Here is an 18,389-nt window from a genome sequence, read left to right as displayed (position 1 = left end):
CGCAAAGCAGATGATTGGCAAAAGAAGTACTTGCATTTGGACATGCCAAATGCCATAGTGTGAAGGAGAGTAGCTTTATTGGTTACATGGTTATGGACTTCCGGCGTATTTTGTGGCTTGTTAATGAAATTAATTTTGCTTCCAGGCAAGAATTGCTTCTAGAAGTCTAATTGTGTACTTTAGTGTACTTATACTAACGGGTTTGGATCTTTGGACACATTAGATGTTAAAGTATTTCCTTTCTTAATTATTATGAGTAAATGTAATTTACATACAAGACAAATATAGGCCAAATTTTACTAATTTTGAGGATTAAGAAATATAGCACATTTCATATTCAAGAAATATATAAAACCAGAAGGCAAAAAGGACTTTGACATTTTGATTAGTTTAATGTGTAGGTACCACTTGGCTGTTGGTTGTTGTATGTTATACATATAAAAAAGCTGTATGAGTGTCTAGTCAGCTCTACTTGAATGCTTTTAAAACTGGCGCTCTCAAAGAGTGTTGGTAATGTCACGAGTGCGCACTTGGAGCAGGACCACGGGGCTTATGGCACCGGAATGGGGTAAATGATAATAAAGGCCACTCTGAACTTTGAGAAGTTCCACCCCTTTCAAAAATGGAAATTCTGATTGATTTTGAGTTTCACTCTCTGCTGTCCCGCCAACAGCTGAAACGATTACGATTGGTTATGCTGCTGAATTTGACTTTGTCCAACCCACAGCTAAGATTCTAAATTGTTATGCTGAGTTTGTCTCCCTGTTTATGCCAGTAGGTCAGTGTCAGTGCGGTTTAGGAGTAGTGTATTTCAATTAATCTGAACTCAATTAACCAGTTGCTGTTGAGAACATGGATTCTCTGTCTACGCATTGGAGCATGAAGTACTACTCCTACATCTACTACAGTTTTCATAATACTATGCAAATTCAATTGTTTACGGCTTAAGGTCTCGGGGTGGCAAGCACATTGTACTGTGAAGGTTTGATATGAATACACATACTGAGAGAGAGATAAAATACACAAAAAAGAATATAAAATGAACATTTAAACAGATATAAACTGTGTGCAAATTACATCTGTATGTTTAACAGTAAGTTCACTTTTTTTAACTGCACTTTTTCCTTTTTTTGCTAGATCCTATACCTTTCCTGATATTATTGTCTTACACCAGAACATGACAAATCATTTTTTCTTGAACTGGAACTTTTTATCTAGGTGAAAAAGAATAACAGTGAAATGTGACAACTCTCAAAAAGAGCAACATAGAATCAGTATCATTTTTTTATAAAGTGAAAATGAACTGTTCATATTCTTCCATTCTTAACTTGCTTGCTTAACATTAGATCGTATACCACCAAAAATGAGTAATATTTTGGCCATACTGGCCCAGTCATTTGTGTGTCTTACTCTTTACAAGACACAAGTAATAAATTCATTAATTTATTTCCTTATGGAATATAGCTAACTGTCACGCCCGCGCCGCCGCGCCCGCCCCAAAGGCGGTCCCGGGCCGCGGCTCACAGGCGAAAATGAACTCTATGTTAATGAACCATGTCATGTTTAGTCTAAGGAAGGACTTTTATGTTGAAAGGGACTTTTGGGTTGACGCCCCTCGTCGCCATTTTGGTTTCTGGATATGTTTGTCATGTGACTGTTCATTGTTTGGTTAATGTGTTACACCTGTGGGCTGGTGTATTTAAGTAGGGCTAGTGGCAGCTGCTGGTTTCCGAGGATTACTCTTAGTGCACCACATGCACCCTGGTTATTCAGTAAACGACTCAGGATTCACCGGTCTAGTCTGTAGAGTCCATATTCGTACAGAGGACTCTTTCAACCTAGCTAGCTTAGCAGGGAAAGCTAACTAGCTAGGCAGTTCTCGTCTCAGGGTCCATTAGGGAACTACTGCAGGTCTGCGGCGATCTCTCGCCAGGCTTTATAGGTTCAGCGAGCTTGGGTCCAGGAGCTCCGGGAGTGAGCGACACTCCAGCTCGTTTCAGCAGTTAGCTCTCCTCACCGTCGGACCGGATCAGTCGTCTAGGTTTGGCGGCTGATTCCTCACGCCTTCAAGTCTTGTAAGTTCAACGCGCCTGACTAGCGCTAATCTTTATGTCTTAGTTCATAGTAGGCCTGCCGCGATAATTACATTATCGACTTCTCGTACGATAAATGGACGTGTCCACGATAAGTTTAGCAGATGCCGATAATAGCCAATTGGTTTTCGCGCGAGTTTGTTTACATTAGAAATAAAACGCAGCAAGATTTCTGCAAGGCGCACAGTGCTGCTCTCTCGCCGGCTCCCTATCTAAGGCGAAGACGTGTCTGGGCCAGACAGCGACATCTATCGGTTAGGAAACGCGTGCGTTGCACACAGAGGAGGCAGACGCAGGAGGAGGCGTGTTGGCTGGCGAACATATTCGAGGCTAATAGGAATTTGCAAAAAAGTTACACAGATCCAGAAAGAAAGTTTGGAGAAGTAATTCAAGATGGACTTGGTTATAAAGCCACATTGCACTGCTCCAGTGTGGGAACACTTTTCTCCCTCCTGCCATCAGGAAGAAGGTACCGCAGCATCCGGTCCAACACGACCAGACTCTGCAATAGCTTCTTCCCCCAAGCCATCAGACTCCTCAACACAACTCAACTTCTGAACTGATATCTTACACTCTCCCTCTCTCTCTCTCTCCCCCTCTCTCTCTCTTTCCAACCATTTATCCCAGATAACATGGGAAGCATTTTTTGCACAAGCATTTGCACTAATAACGTTACTACCTCACTGGACTCTATTTATTGCACATTGCACAACTTGCACACTACCGTCATTATTTATTATCCTCTGTCTGTACTGTGTTGTCTGTCCGCACTTGTTTGTTTGTGTTGCACTTGTGTCTTGTATGCACGGTCTATGTTGCACCATGGTCCTGGAGGAACGTTGTTTCGTTTCACTGTGTACTCTGTATGTAGTTGAAATGACAATAAACCCACTTGACTTTGGCTTTAAGACAAATGAGCGCGGAGAGCCCATCAGCTTTAACGAGGCGGTATGTCGTCTTTGTCTAAAAACAGTGGCAACAAAAGGTGGTAATACAACTAACCTAAGAGCACATTTAAAGCACAACCATCCAGTTCAATTTTCCGAGCTGGAAACAAAGAACCCGGTTGGAGAGGGGGCGTCCAAGCAGATGACTATCACGGATGCCTTTGCTCGACAGTGTAAATATAAACGTGATGGCGTAAAATGGCGCACGTTTACAAATGGTGTAACTGACTATATAGCCAAAGAGATGCTGCCGTTAAATACGGTGGAAAAACCAGCATTCAAAAACGTGCTGAAAACGTTTGACAGGCAGTACGAATTACCAAAGAAAACATGCATCTCTCTGCCATTCCAGCTTTATATAATGAAGTGAAAGACGGCATTCTGAAGGAGATAAAAGACATCGCATTTTACTCTGCATATTACAATATTATTGTTTATTGCGATAATTTAGGAGATGATTAATCGTCCAGAAAATTGTTATCGTGACAGGCCTAGTTCATAGTTTCCCCAGGCTCGGCTTGGAAGGTTATGTTTCGGAGTAGCGGTATTGGCTCAGCCCCGGCAGCTAGCACAGCCCTAGTGCCTCGCCAGCCCCAGGTGTGCTCTTTTGTTTTGCCCAGTATTGTTTGTCACGATTTTGTTAAGTTATTCCTTATCCCTGGTAATTGTTGCTGTATTTGTTTTGTTTATGGCTTATTGCTATCAAACTCCTCGCTTTGGTCCATCCCCTGCGAGTGTTCTCTGGTCACTGTCAGACCAAGTGGATCATGACAATAACTAATGAACTTAAGGCATTTATTAATTTTGTCAAAATAGCTAGTACAGTACATTTTAGTTGTACTGTAACTATTCTAATACCAGGTGTGTGCTCCTATGTGTGATCAGTTAAGATTACTGAATAAGTGCATAGGACATAGGACTTCACACCTTATGTTTCTGACATAGTAATGTTATGGTATCAAATATTTTAAATCTGTTCTTCAGAAGTATTTATCACCATCCCTACTACATATTGTACAACAGAAGAAGAGTAAAGAACAATAGTAGGAGTAGGACTCCATTATTGGTGATAGTTATCCTGCCTTTGATCCATTGCAGCCCTTGCACTCTCGTAACATACCCCAGGGATCGTGATCATGGATGCAGACGGGGCCAGGGTTTGGCGGCAGCAGGCGTATCCCAGCAGAAATGTGGAACACCAAGTAGAGTGGCCTGGTAAACTTGGCATAAAATGTGTGGATGAGTTCAGCCTCGTCTCGTGTGATGTCATAGAAGGACAGAATGCCTGCAGACCAATCGAGGTACAACCCGACTCTCCAGGGTGAGCGATCGGGAATTCGAGTTTTCACACCATCATGAAGTGCCTGCAATAACGGATAGGGTGTGCTGACTGAAATTGCCCAGGACTTCTTGTTGTATCCTGGTGTGCAGGCTGACAAACATCCCTTCCTACTCATGTCACTGTAGGCCATCCCAATAGTGGCAAACCTTCCAAACCACTCCACTTGACAGAAGTGGCGACCAGCAAGCCCTTCTCTGCACATCACTTGGGACAACACATTAAACGTCTCTGGGCTTTCTGGGAGAGGCAGGTCAAAGGGATGGAGGTCATATAAGAAATGGTAGGGCTGGTAGTGCCACGCTTCTTTGTCCCCATTGGACACCTGCACATTCTGTGAGGCTGTGTTCTGATCCAGAGTCAGTGAGCAATCATCTAAGCAGAGGAAGGAGACAATGTGTTTTAAATGGCTTAGATCACAACTACAATCCATATAAATGCACACCTACATCGGCAAAGCTCTTCTATGCTGCGACGTTCTCCAAACCCCTCTACACTGTAGGAGACAGACAAGAACACTTTAGTAAGCTATCCCAAAATTGCCTTGTTGGTTAATTACACTGTTTTATTACAACAAACACTACAATGACTTATAGTTTACAATGAAACTTTATATAAAGAAACAGGAAGTGAAATTCCAGATCAAAGCAGATCCTGACTTTGGTTTCTTAAACCAGCAGGGCCTCTGTAGCAAAGACCCACGACCCAGCCAGGTCATCCGCTCCTGTGCTGACTCCTAGGTCGTCCCATCTCTCAGGCTTTACCTCAGACTACTGCCAGTCCTGGGCTCTTGTCTATGTTTGTTTCTGTACCTGTTCCTGTGCTGGTTCCCATCTCAGTGTGTGTTCCTGTGCCCGTTTCTGGTTTTGTCTCTGTCCCTGTTCCCCTGTCTGGTTTGGTCCAGTCACCTTTTCGACCCCCTGCCCAACCTCCTGTATAACCTCGTCAGGCCCCCTTTCAAGGCTCCTGAATCAGCTCCTGTTGTGTCCCTGGTCCAGTCTTCTATTCAGTTTATCATTGTGTCTCAGGTCCCATCCCCATGTGTACCTTGTCAGTCTCTCTGTGTGCATGTGTCATGATAGTTCATCATGGCGGCTTGGTTTCTTTGTATTCAGTCTGTTTCTTGTTTTAGTTTTGTAGTTTTGCTGGTCTTTGTTTTTGCCTCCTGTTTTTTTTTTTTTTTTTTCTGCTAATAAATGTTATTTATTTTGCCTCCAAGCTACACAATTGACAATCTTCCTCATACTCACATTATTTTCTCCAGTTTGATTGCTGGGTCATTTCCAAGAGAGTTGAGCTGCTCAAAGCCAGTTCCTTCTACTGGATTGTAGCTCAGGTTTAATTCTCGCAGGTGGGATGGATTCAAAAGCAAAGCATTTGCCAGTGTAGCAGCTCCCACCCCTGAGACGTTGCATCGTGCCATTCTTAAAAAGACACACAACTACAATCAGTGACAAATTAGAACTTAAGTTACTTTTTAAGTAACGAGTTATTTTCATGTCAATTTAGAAGTGTTTACTGCTAAATACTGTATTAACCGAACCCAGTAGCGACTGTGTTCATATACAGTCATGTAAAAAAAACCTGCACACCCTGAGAACACCTTTGTGTTAAACATATAAACATTTGAACTTCATTTTAACATTATTGAGAAATGAAAGTAATATAACTAAACACAAAACAATGTGACAACTCTGTTTTGACCTACTCCTTCTGACAAAACTGCCTCAGCATAGTGACATATGAGGCTAAATTTCAGATCAAGGAGAGGTGACCTGACATTCTTTTGAGGAATTCTGATACGGTGCATTTAATTCACAGTGAATTCAAAGTTCCTTCAGTGGCAGCAAGCCATCCACAAACCATGATCACAAAACTGCTACTTTGAAAAGCATAATGGGGCCCTTGTCAGAAAAAATACAAAAAAGGCAGAAAGAGCACAACAGCGCATGTAGGTATTTGAGTGAAAAAAGCAATCAGTCCACAAACAACCCTGATGTATGGTACTGATACTTCTTTCTGGATGAAAATATTGATTACCTATGTGTTAATACTCTTTGTTTTTGTTTGCAGTAACTTGCTTTCTGTTGGCAAAAGAAAAGCAAGTAAACCAAAAAAAAAATTCCCAGGGTGTTCCCGACAAAAAAACACTTGGGGAAAAAAAATGGCAAGCAAATGGACTTTTGACACAAGGCAGGTTTGACCCTATTTGACCCATACATTTCTCTAGCCTTCAACTGTCCAGTTTTGGTTAGCCTGTGCATTCCACAGCCTTAGTTTTCAGATCTTGGCTGATAGAAGTGGAACCTGTCACTGTCTTCTGCTGTTGTAGCCCATCTGCCTCAAGACACAAATTATTTTTTGCATTTCATTCAAACTCACCTGAGAACCTCCAGTTTACATGCAGGATTGGCCAGTCCTGCTGAAAGCAGCTCCACTATGGAATTTTCAAAGCAGTTATTACTGAGGTCCAGAACTCTGAGGTTTGATGAGCAAAGGGCTAAGGCCAGGGCTTTATATGCTTCACTCATCAGGACAACAGTGCTTTGTCTAACAGCAGCACAAAAACACAAAAGAATGCATAAATATCAAAGTTGTTCTAAAAAAAAATGTCTCTCTTGAATTTTGTAAAACACATAATACATACATTTTCAAATACCAATGTTTACAAAATGTTTACTTAATTGGATCACCATTTAATTTATTCAGCACAACGACAGAGTGTATATGGGTTAAAGAACAGATAATCCTAAAAACCAGTCTTTCAGGTGGTAGTTCATAAAAATACTTTCCAGGATTTTGTTCGCTGCTGCTAGTGGTGTTCAGGGTGTCATCAAGCATGCATATAGTGGCAATAGTATAATTGTGCACAATAATTTTAAAAGGATTACATTATATCCTCTACACATTCATTCAATTTCTATAGAAATGTATGGGTATACACACACATTCATGCAAGCAGTTGTTGCATGCCACATAATTTTAACCTGCCATTTACTCAAACCCATTTAAAAAAAAAAAAAAACAGTACACTAGTTTGGCTGCAACAACACAGTGCATATTACTGTACTGTGTTACAGGATGTCATGTTTTATTGTATTATATCATAATGCTGGCCTGTTTAAAATATTTTACTTTTTGCATGCTGATTGATCGAACAAACTAAAAACATCCCCAAAACATCTTTGAATATCCACCATGTTTAACTGTATGGACTGGCCTTGTTTTACCTTGTAAATGGTACAATGATGTGCTTTACCAATAAGCTATTTTTGTCAAGGAATTCTTCCAGAAGGACTGTGGCTTCTTCTGGTAGATTCTGCAAACTCCAGCCAGTGTCAACAGTCTCATACCATAGCATCATATTTCATTTAAAAGGGCAACCAATAATGTGAGCTGACACTGTTGTACCTTGTGTGCAGGTCTGCTTGATTGCAATCATCAATTCTGTCCACATCCAGGTGAGTTTAGCTAGGTAAGTGCCATGGGTTGTAAACTTTTTATTGATGTTGTGAATAGTGGACACTAGAACATTCAGTTCTCTGGAAATAAACTTAAAATCTTGGGATTATCCATACTGTATTACAATTTTGGTTCTCACATCCTCAGACAAGTTTTGCTCTGCTTTATTCTCCATGCTCAGTGTGCTACACAGACACAAAGACTGTGTAAACGTTTATTTAATTAAGCTGGTCGAAAGTGTGATTTCTATATTGCTAGCACCTGCTACTTTCCACAAATACAAACTAGATATTCATTTCCTGAAGGAAATACTGGTTGTAGGGTGTAGACAGGCAGATAGAGTTGCAGAGAGAAAGATAGAGAGATAGACATAGAGCTGTAGAGGGATAGACAGCCAGACAAAGAGCTGGAGAGGAATAGATACACAGACACACAGAACGAGGTTCTGGAGACCCTAGCATTACAGTTATATTAAAGAGAAAAGGAAACATGTCTTTAATATTGTTAAAAAGCATTAAACATAGAAAATACAGTAAGTCACTGACTTATTGATCCTGAAAAAATAAAAAGGAGAAGAAGCCAGTGGATAACAATGCATGCTTTGTGTTACAAGCACTGTAATTAAAGAAGCATTTTAGGATTGAAATTCTATTTTACATATACACAGATGCAATCTCCATTTTCTACCAAATTAGGAAGGCCAATTACTAGCAAAGCCCCAAGACTAGAACCTGTTTCCTCCGACACATATGGAACTGAACTGAATGTGCAAACTGAAACCTTAGTGCTCACTGCAACCTAATCTGCAGGTCTTTTGTAGTCACTCAAGGGTTTTTGACCACCTGCCTCCTCAGGAATCTGGAGGCAGCCTGTGATAGCTTCCTCTTTCTGTCACGTCCAGGTAGTGTAGCCAGTGTTCCTTTAACTTTGAACTTGTGAACTCCGCTTCCGGATCTTTAAAAACCTTTGTCTTTTTCCATGTTATGCAATAATGTTTCACACAATAATGTTTGACTTGATCACATGATGCATTACCACATTTTGATTGTTTCATGAAACATATATTTTATGAAGTTCAGGAGCTCACAACTTTTGTGTAAGAGTGTAATTGCAAAATTGCACTGTGTAAAGCCAGTCTTATTGTCTTAGTCTTAGGCTTTGTTAAATACTATGGGAAGTTGATCATTTACCTCTGCAATCCTCCAAAATGGGGAGTGCTCACTGGTTTCCTGGATGAAACGGGAAAGGTGAAACACCATGGTAAGGATCCATTCATTGTAGAGTTCCTTTTTACATCATATTACAACCATCCCAAACTTATATTTCAGTTAGCATAAAAATGTTCTGTCTTTGAAGACAAATAACTTATATGATTAAACAGCTACTGTCAACAGCTGATGAAGATGGTCTAATGGTAGAGTGCAGTAATACTAAGTGGTGAAATGTGCTATGAAATTACAGATTAATGTGTGCAAACTAACCTGAAGGTAAAAGTTGGGTTTGTATGGTCCCACCATTCCAAGTTAATCAGTATCAGCGTCTCCAGTTTGAATCGCGAGTCCCCCAGCAAAGAGCAAAGCTGAAGAAAAGCCTCAAGTCCAGGTGTGCTATAACTCAGGTCCAGCTCCTTTAGGTGTGAAGGGTTTGAGGAAAAAGCAGAGACCAGTGCAGTAAATCCTGTTTGTCTTATAGACCCATCTGCCAGTCTGGAGAGACCGTGAAGACAAAAAAGGCAAATGAATGAAAGGACAAATCTTTGCTCTGGATAAGCGTGTCTGCTAAATGCTGTAAATGTGAAATATTTTTAAAGTGAAAAATAATATGATCCAGCCAAGTCAAACGTTCAGATCATTGCTGTTCACAAAAAATAAGCACTTCCATTTTTTCAATGTATATATATATATATATATATATATATATATATATATATATATAATATATAAATGAGACATGATCTAAAATTACTGGAATAAAGACACTTTACATTCTTAAAAGTTAAGAATGTTTTAGCATTCTTCTGTAAAGGTTACATTTTGGAGATTCATGTTATTATTTGGACAGCAGTGATATATATCTATGGTCATGAACATATTTTAAAGGTACAGTTCCAGCCAACAAAGGCAAATTAACTATTACTTACTATTAGACTTATTACTAACACCAGATGCAGTTAATCAGTCAAGGCATGTTTGCTATTGCCATGCCTGCCCCAGTTGTCATGTCTGCCTTTGTTTGGTTTTGCCATGTGCTCCCAAGGTACCCCTTTGTTTCAGTCATTCCTTGTCTGGTCTTGCGCATGTGTTCGGTTGTGCATGTGGTCGGTTGTGCATGTGTTTCTGTTAGTCTTGTGTTCTTTATTTTGCTAAACTTTGTGCTTGTTTGGTTTCTGTTTTCTTGTCTTGTATTAAAACAATTATCCTGCAAGTATGTCCGCCTCTGTCTCGTGACAAATTGTGACAGCTATCTGCACGTAACATTGTCACCAGTCTCATCTCCATATTACACCCTAAGGACTACTATCAGTAACTACATGGGAAGCAGTGCAAACTAGCTGAGTTGTTCTTAAGTTATACCAGGGAGGGAAAAAGCCGGGAACTAATGATGGCATTTAAGAGGTCATGGCATTGGCATCATTGGCAACTAATGATGGCATTAATTATATGAACAAATAAAAAAAAAAACATGGATAGACCTTACTTAAACATTTAAGTTGGAACTAAATTACAACATTCTAGCATTATTTAGAGTGATAACACTTACTGGGATAAAAGTGCTTCTAGTTATTCATAATGGTCCCACTGTCTTTAAACTGTATTGATTTGTCTGTGTGAAACAAATTACTAGATATGAATGCCTGTAAAGCAAGTTAGGAGATGTGATTTTTTTTAAACAAGCAAACAAATGCATATGAGTATATTTCAGACTTCAGACACTTCTTACATCTACACCACAGATGATGACTGTGCCTGCGCACTGAAGCTGTGTGTAGGTTAATAAGAACACCCACTTCTGCAGACCCAGTGTGATGGTTCTCTGGAGCCACTAGGTTTCACCATGTTGTAGTGACAACAAATATCTGAAAACATGTGTTTAAAATATGGAAAGCACATGACCTTTCCTACTTGTTTTTTTACTTTACCTCAGAACCCTAAGTTGGCAGCAGCTGTCTCCCAATCCTTCCGACAGTAGTGGAATTACACGCTCATCACCAACAAAGCCGTAGTGGAGCCTCAAATCTAGTTCATTCAGACAGCATGTATCGCTACGGAGAGCTGTGGCCAAGTTCTTGAAGAAGTTTGCTGAAAGCTTGCTGTAATGAACCCTGAGGAGAACATAGCAACATAAACAAGCCATTTAGATTTACATGCAAAGTAAAATAAGTTTGTATTGAATTATATCTTACATTATATGTAAGAGGGCATCTATGTGTCAAATCAGTCATCTGGCACTCCTAATATTCAAATTCATAATTTCCTAATGACAAACAATAGCGACCAAATGCACCACCCCCATACTGAATGCACTTGCCATGGCCAAGAAAAGTATCCTTAATCACTGGAAGACCAGGAATTCCATTAATATTACACACTGGAAAAACCTACTCTTAACATCTCACAGTACCTTATGAGGACCTTTTTAAAATATTACAGACTCTTTATCATTTAAACCTACTTTTTTTTTTACCCAATTTTTTTTATTATACATTTGTTACCTTGGCAATGCATGTTCATGAATTTAAGATGGAGCTTCTGAAGCAGTACTGAAGGGGAGGGGGGTGTTTTTGTTTTGCTGTCAAGTTCAGAATAGTGTACACTGCCTTTAACTTTACTTACACAAGTTTCTCCAGATGAGCTCCAGGCACCACTAATAATGTTGCCAGGTCTTCCTGTGTCTTGTCATTAACAATCATATTGAAGTTCAAGTCCAGCTCTCTTAGATGTGATGGGTTAGATAAAAGAGCCAAAATCGGAGGGTACGTCTCTGAATCATCATGTTTAGGACAGTGTGGTGTTCTAAAAGTAACACATAAATGATTGTGTTTTAGCATCAAAAATTAACAAATTAATTCATTTTTTTTAATAGCAACTCACCTGTATTATGTTTAGTCAAATGTAGAATAAACACAGTTCCCTATAGCCTTTATTACTAAGTGCTATACTATCATTTGATTCATTCATTGAGTCATTCAATTGCAGGAAACATTTGCACAATACCTTGAACCTCTTAAAAGGATTGAAATACCCCACCTAGATATCTGTCTATAAAGGCCACCCTTCAAAACTCATCATCTCAGCTAAGGTAGACTTGTGAGGAAAGCTGCAGATAGGCCAACAATTGCTATGAAGGACATACAGTAACAATTATACCAGCAGGACAATTATACCAAACGTATGAAAGCCCATACCAGTTAGAAAAGTATAACTTAGTATCTCAAAAGAAATTACTTAGCATCTCAAAATAATGAGTGTATCTCAAAATTAGCAATCCGCCTAATAGTGAAAGACAATTAAAGGTAAAAGTTACAGTGGGGAAAAAAAAAAGTATTTAGTCAGTCACCAATTGTGCAAGTTCTCCCACTTAAAAAGATGAGAGACGCCTGTAATTGACATCATAGGTAGACCTCAACTACGAGAGACAAAATGAGAAAAAATATTCTGAAAATCACATTGTCTGATTTTTAAAGAATTTATTTGCAAATAATGGTGGAAATTAAGTATTTGGTCAATAACAAAACTCCACTCCTTTGTAGCCCTGGCAGTCTGCTTGAGAGCATTGTCATGCTGAAAGACCCAGCCATGTTTCACCTTAAATGCCCTTGCTGATGGAAGGAGGTTTGCACTCAAAATCTTACAATACATGGCCCCATTCATTCCTTCACGTACACGGACCAGTCGTCCTAGTCCCTTTGCAGAGAAACACCCCCAAAGCATGATGTTGCCACCCCCATGCTTCACAGTTGGTATGGTGTTCTTTGGATGCAACTCAGCATTCACTCTCCTCCAAACCCAACGAGTTGTGTTTGTACCAAACAGTTCTACTTTGGTTTCACCTCACCAGAAGACATTCTCCCAATATTCTTCCGGAACATCCAAATGCTCTCTAGCAAACTTCAGACGTGCCCGGATATGTACTAGCTTAAGCAGGGGAACACGTCTGGCACTGCAAGATCTGAGTCCCTGGCAGCGTAGTGTGTTACTAACAGTAGCCTTTGTACCGTTGGTCCCAGCTTCCTGCAGGTCATTCACTAGATCCCCCCGTGTGGTTCTGGGATTTTTGCTCACCGTTCTTGTGATCATTTTGACCCTTACGGGCTGAGATCTTGCGTGGAGCCCCTGATCGAGGGAGATTAGCAGTGGTCTTGTAGGTCTCCCATTTTCTGATTATTGCTCCCACAGTAGATTTCTTCACACCAAGCTGCTTGCCTATTGCAGATTCAGTCTTCCCAGCCTGGTGCAGGTCTACAATTTTGTTTCTGGTGTCCTTCGACAGCTCTTTGGTCTTCACCATAGTGGAGTTTGGAGTGTGACTGTTTGAGGTTGTGGGCAGGTGTCTTTTATACTGTTAATGAGTTCAAACAGGTGCCATTAATACAGGTAATAGGTGGAGGACAGAGAAGCCTCTTAAGAAGTTACAGGTCTGTGACAGCCAGAAATCTTGCTTGTTTGTAGGTGACCAAATACTTATTTTCCAGCATTATTTGCAAATAAATTCTTTAAAAATCAGACAAATTTTTTTAATTTTTTTTAAGTGGGAGAACTTGCACAATTGGTGACTGACTAAATACTTTTTCCCCACTGTATATACATCTATGATATATTGTTTTTGCATGTATAAATAACCAGTTAATTGGCACAAAATTTTGGGCACGATTTTTAGTACTACTACAAACTACATTACAACTACAACAACAGTACAACTACTATTTTAGGTGTGTAGACTTCATTTCATTATGTTAAGCAAAGGTGCTATGGTACTTTATTATTATGTATTATTATGTATTAATATAAATATTATTTTCAGAATTGCCCCTGTAAACATCCTTTGAAATTGTGATATTAAATATATATATATATTCATAACCTCACCTTAGGATCTCTACTTTGCAGTTGGGACTTTTCAGTGCTTCAGATAACCAAATATTTCCTTTTTCACAGATGGTATCCTGTATGTCAATTTCTCTTACGCTGTTGGATGGTGATCTCAGAGCAGAGGCTAGTAACATCCAGCACAGATCTGTGCATTCACAGAGTCTAAACCAGAGAAACATTGTTGAGACATGATTTATCAAAAGTTTTAAACAAATGTTAGAATGGAGAATTCTAGCACCTACTAGCCATGCTAACCAACAGAAATAAGTGAATTGTGTAAATCAACATATACAGTTTGACTATCTAGGACTATGCAACCACATAAAACCCACTATCTATATATTGTTTCTTTCAAATCATTTGCATTTGAATCATATGCACAGATGATAGTTGACATTTTGCAACTAAAAACTATTCAAAGCTCAGTTTTTACAGTTTTGCATGGTTGCTGGAAAACATTCACAATGTTTGCTGGACTTTCAAAGCAGTCTTTCAAAGAATTCTGCCTACCTTAGAATTCTCGAGGCCTTGATAACCGGCAACATTCTCACAAAAGCCATTTCTGGGTTAAGATATTCTTTAAGATTAAATATTCGCTGCTGATCCTCAGAGTTTAGCAAGGTCTTTGACAATGCAGACCACTCTGAGGGTGTTAAGTTGTCTTGGACTTTTCTCTGGCTTTTACTTTTACCCACAGTGTAAGACACATTCAGTTCATCAAGACAGCGGATGAGAGTATTAGATACATCAAGCGATGAGCTCTTCTTAATTTTCCTTAGTATGTAAGGGACAATCGTCTCTGAGCTCCCTCTTTTAAAAGAATCAGGAAGAAAACATGACAAATCCCTGAAGCTTGGACCTGCAGATATTCCAAGGAGGAAGATGAGGAAGGAATCAAATGTGCCTTCTTTGCTCTGCAAAGCTTTATCCACGGCTCTTTTGTGCATATCACGGGGAGCATCACTTGATTTTAACAGATGTTTTGCTCTCTCTGTCAGTGTATAGTGGAGCACATTACCTTGGCTGGGTTCATAATTCACAGCCACATACAATGCAGAAAGGTACGCCTGAGTGCTTTGATGGGTGAAGTGATATGCCTTCTCTTGAGTTAGTTCTTCCTCTTTAAGAAATGCAGGCCATTTCTGTGAGAGTTCAGCTGCAAATGATGGAGCCATATCATTATTTCTCAGATCCTCTTTAAACACAGTCAAATAGTCATTCTCAAGTGTGTGCCATGCTAGTTTGCCTAACTTTAGGATCTCCTCAGCATCAGTCTTCATGTGGTTTGCCTCAGCGTTTCCATTTGAAGCCTTTCTTCTCATCTGAATAAGTAGGAAATGTGTGTACATCTCTGTTAAAGTCAGTGGTAGCTCCGTGTTCGACATCTTTGTGATAACTTCTTCTACCACAGTGGCAGCAATCTGACAAAAGCCTGGCTGAGAACGCATGAAGTAGAGATTATTTGATGACTTGACATGGACGATTGCTGTTGCAGCTACGTTACTGTCACGCACAGCTCTTCTAACATATTCTTCCCACTGAACATCATCCAAGCCTTGAATCTCAACAACTCGCTGCACATATTTAGACGGGATGAAATCAGATCCCTCTGAACTTGACGCTACCCAGATCTGGGCTTTCGGGAAGAAGTCCCCTCTCATAAGGTTTACGAGCAGTGCGCTCAGCGTCAGCTTCTTGGCTGGATCACCACAAGATTTTGTGTGCCAGAAGTTCAGTTTGACCCTGCAGCTCTTCAGGTCATCCAGCACAAAGAGGACTCTGGCATGTTTCAGAATATCGCTGTCCATCAGCTCTGGAAAGATCAACCCTAAAAGTTCCATGAAGCTGCATTTCTTTGTCCTCAGCGAGCTCAGCTCTGTGAGACTGAGGGGTAGAACGAAAGTGATGTCCTGATGTGTTCTGCCTTCCGCCCAGTCTAACATAAACATCTTCAAAGCAGTTGTTTTACCTACCCTATGTATCCCTTTCATCAAAACAGTCCTGACATCTTCATTTGTGACGGGGCATGGTTTGAAGAGGTCATCATACTCAATTACATTCTCATCTTTAAGAAAATCCTTTACAGTGACTTTCAGGCCTTCAGGCACTTGTTCAGTCTGGATTCTTTTATTCTTTCCCTGGGATAAATAAAGTTTCATTGGAACATAGTCATCTGTGTTTTGGTACTTCTTCTTCAGTCTGTCTCTCAACAAAGATCGGAGTACGTGGGTCCGTTCACCAAGGCAGTCCTCACTAGCAGGCAAGGAAAACATTAAGATTAATATGTTGGAAACTGTTCATTATACTCATCCTTTCTGAACACAGTCCAGCTAAGAAAGTATCCTGGTAGGTTTTAACAGATTGTGTCCACACCACCAGCTGTGCTCATAAATGTTTTAACCTATTGCAGGTCATAGTTCTAAAGTCTTCTCTGAGGTATGTGATGCAGTCTTACCTTATATGGACACATAGAGGCTCATCAGATTGACCTCCTGCCATTGTTGGTGCTTGCTGCTTTATCATTAAAGATGTATGGTTGGGCCCATACTGCACCTGTTCACACCAGAAGAAGAATCAAACACTGTGGCCTTGACTATTCCTTCATCACAAGAAAAAGAAAGAATTAAGGAGCTATTTCTCATTCTTAAGGTGTCTACATGCAGTGCAAGTGTTGTCTTACATCACCACTAGGATAATTGTTCACTTGATTTTTATTTATTATTATTTTATTTTATGTTAGGCTTAATGCTGGATAAACACAATTGACAATCTGTCAAGTGTTCACTAGAATGTTTGTATTTGGTAGTTATGTTTTAAAAAGTGATATAAGTTCTTCATTTGAGCTGTTTTATTATCTGTGTAAATTCTGAAAATAATATTTTCTAGTAAATGACATTTACTATATATTATGTATCAGTATGATATCAGTGTGATTGTATTGTATAAAAAACTGATGTTTTTTTTTTATATAGGAAACGTTTCCGATGTTTGTGTTTGTCTAACTAATAACTTTGTGAGGTAAATCACTATCACGTCACGTGTTTTCACATTTTTTACGTTTTTTCTCCAACGTTACATGCGAACTATCCTGGAACGTTTTAAAGACATTACTGAGCGTTCTTATAACGTTCAGGAAACGGTCGTATATTTATATGAACGTTTTTAGGATTTGCTTTATCTTCTCCTAGTACTCCCTTCGACCACATACAAACAAGAGTGGCTCCTAAAGTCCAGACTCTGGCACTAATCCAGACAAAGTTGCGTCTGATTGATTGGTTTTATGACTACTGACCGTGGCAAAGTGGCACACACATCCGAAATGTAAACGTTGGGCCATCTCTGGCAAAGATTGCCGATGCTGAGCTGTTACAATAACGTCTTCTTTACAACATAGATGTATGATTGAGGGCTGGCGCAGTTTGAATTTAGATTTTGACCATGTATGGACTGGAAAATGGTCGATTCCCTGGACACTATAATGACTGCTACAGAGCAGGGAGTTCTTCAGACAACTGATTCGACACAGCAGTGTCAGGAAGGCTTCGAGTCACTGTTCGCGAAACTCCACACACACACACACACACAAAACGTAGCACATTTTTGCCGTTTGTAGATGTAGATGTTTGTAGATCTAGATTGGAGATCGATAATATACTAGGCACACAGCTACAGGTTTAAGTCAAACACCTACGCTGCATCTACTGCCTTCGTTGAGTTTGTTTTTTTATGTTGTAGCATGGACACCCTTTCTCTTTACCTGTGTATTTAATGAAACGAGCTACGCATCAGGCAAAAACGAGAAAAGGCACACAGAAAGACAATCAGCACGCAATTTCGTCCTCGCTTCAGAAACGAGTCGAAATCACACGGTTACACACAACGCACACGTTCGCACACGACAGGAAAAGAGTCGATTCAAATGAACGAGTTATTCAATAGTCAGACATAAGCACCCCACAACGTTTTCAGGACACAGGCAGAAACATTGGAAGGATAAAGCGATAATGTCTGCAGGTGGCAGAGCTACATACAATTTAACGAGTTATTTCATGGGTGGTTTTGTTGACGGCGAACTACAGACAACGGCATTAAAACGGATGTAGCGCTAAACTAGAACACATCGTTTAACCCGAAAACAACTGCAAATGTTGCCTACCTCAGAAATCGTCTTTTAGCCCTAGAATAAAGATGTAACGTTGGGTTGTGTGGTAAGTGTGTGTCACTAGAGCTACGCCTAAATAGGAGATGTTAAACTTCCTTATTTCCTACCTCCTGTGATTTTGTCTGATTGTTAGCCTTATGGATTTACATGCAAGCAATCTCTGCCGGTACATTTAGCTGACCGTGAGCTACAGATCAGGTAAAATCAAGTAACGTTTGATAGGAAGTTTCAATAATTAAATAATAATTTAAAAAATACTTTCAATTCTTCTTCTTCTTCTTCTTCTTCCTATTATTA

At 39.8% G+C, this 18,389-nt stretch overlaps 1 protein-coding gene across 3 annotated transcripts; it reads right to left on the bottom strand.

The window, feature by feature from the left end:
* Positions 1 to 3,457: 3,457 nt before the first annotated feature.
* LOC140549225 (NACHT, LRR and PYD domains-containing protein 14-like) lies at positions 3,458 to 18,193 on the bottom strand. Of its 3 annotated transcripts, none has more exons than XM_072672642.1 (12): positions 18,087 to 18,193; positions 16,386 to 16,483; positions 14,441 to 16,183; positions 13,928 to 14,092; positions 11,675 to 11,854; positions 10,981 to 11,163; positions 9,323 to 9,547; positions 9,032 to 9,070; positions 6,762 to 6,929; positions 5,630 to 5,803; positions 4,829 to 4,875; positions 3,458 to 4,754 (listed from the first exon to the last, which is right to left on the bottom strand). In XM_072672642.1, exons 2-12 carry the CDS (start codon positions 16,451 to 16,453, stop codon positions 4,114 to 4,116), a joined length of 3,633 nt encoding a protein of 1,210 aa, XP_072528743.1. In that variant the 5' UTR covers positions 16,454 to 16,483; positions 18,087 to 18,193; the 3' UTR covers positions 3,458 to 4,113. The 3 variants fall into 3 exon arrangements, with proteins under 3 accessions (XP_072528743.1, XP_072528744.1, XP_072528745.1); XM_072672643.1 differs by having other exon boundaries at positions 4,675 to 4,754; positions 4,825 to 4,875; XM_072672644.1 differs by lacking the exon at positions 4,829 to 4,875 and having other exon boundaries at positions 4,680 to 4,754.
* Between the last annotated feature and the right edge of the window lie 196 nt (positions 18,194 to 18,389).

The sequence above is a fragment of the Salminus brasiliensis genome, chromosome 2 (genome assembly GCF_030463535.1).
Source record: "Salminus brasiliensis chromosome 2, fSalBra1.hap2, whole genome shotgun sequence".
In the NCBI taxonomy this organism is placed as follows: Eukaryota; Metazoa; Chordata; class Actinopteri; order Characiformes; family Bryconidae; genus Salminus; species Salminus brasiliensis.
Note: the sequence above shows the minus strand (reverse complement) of the source record. Positions and strands in the feature narration are given on the sequence as shown.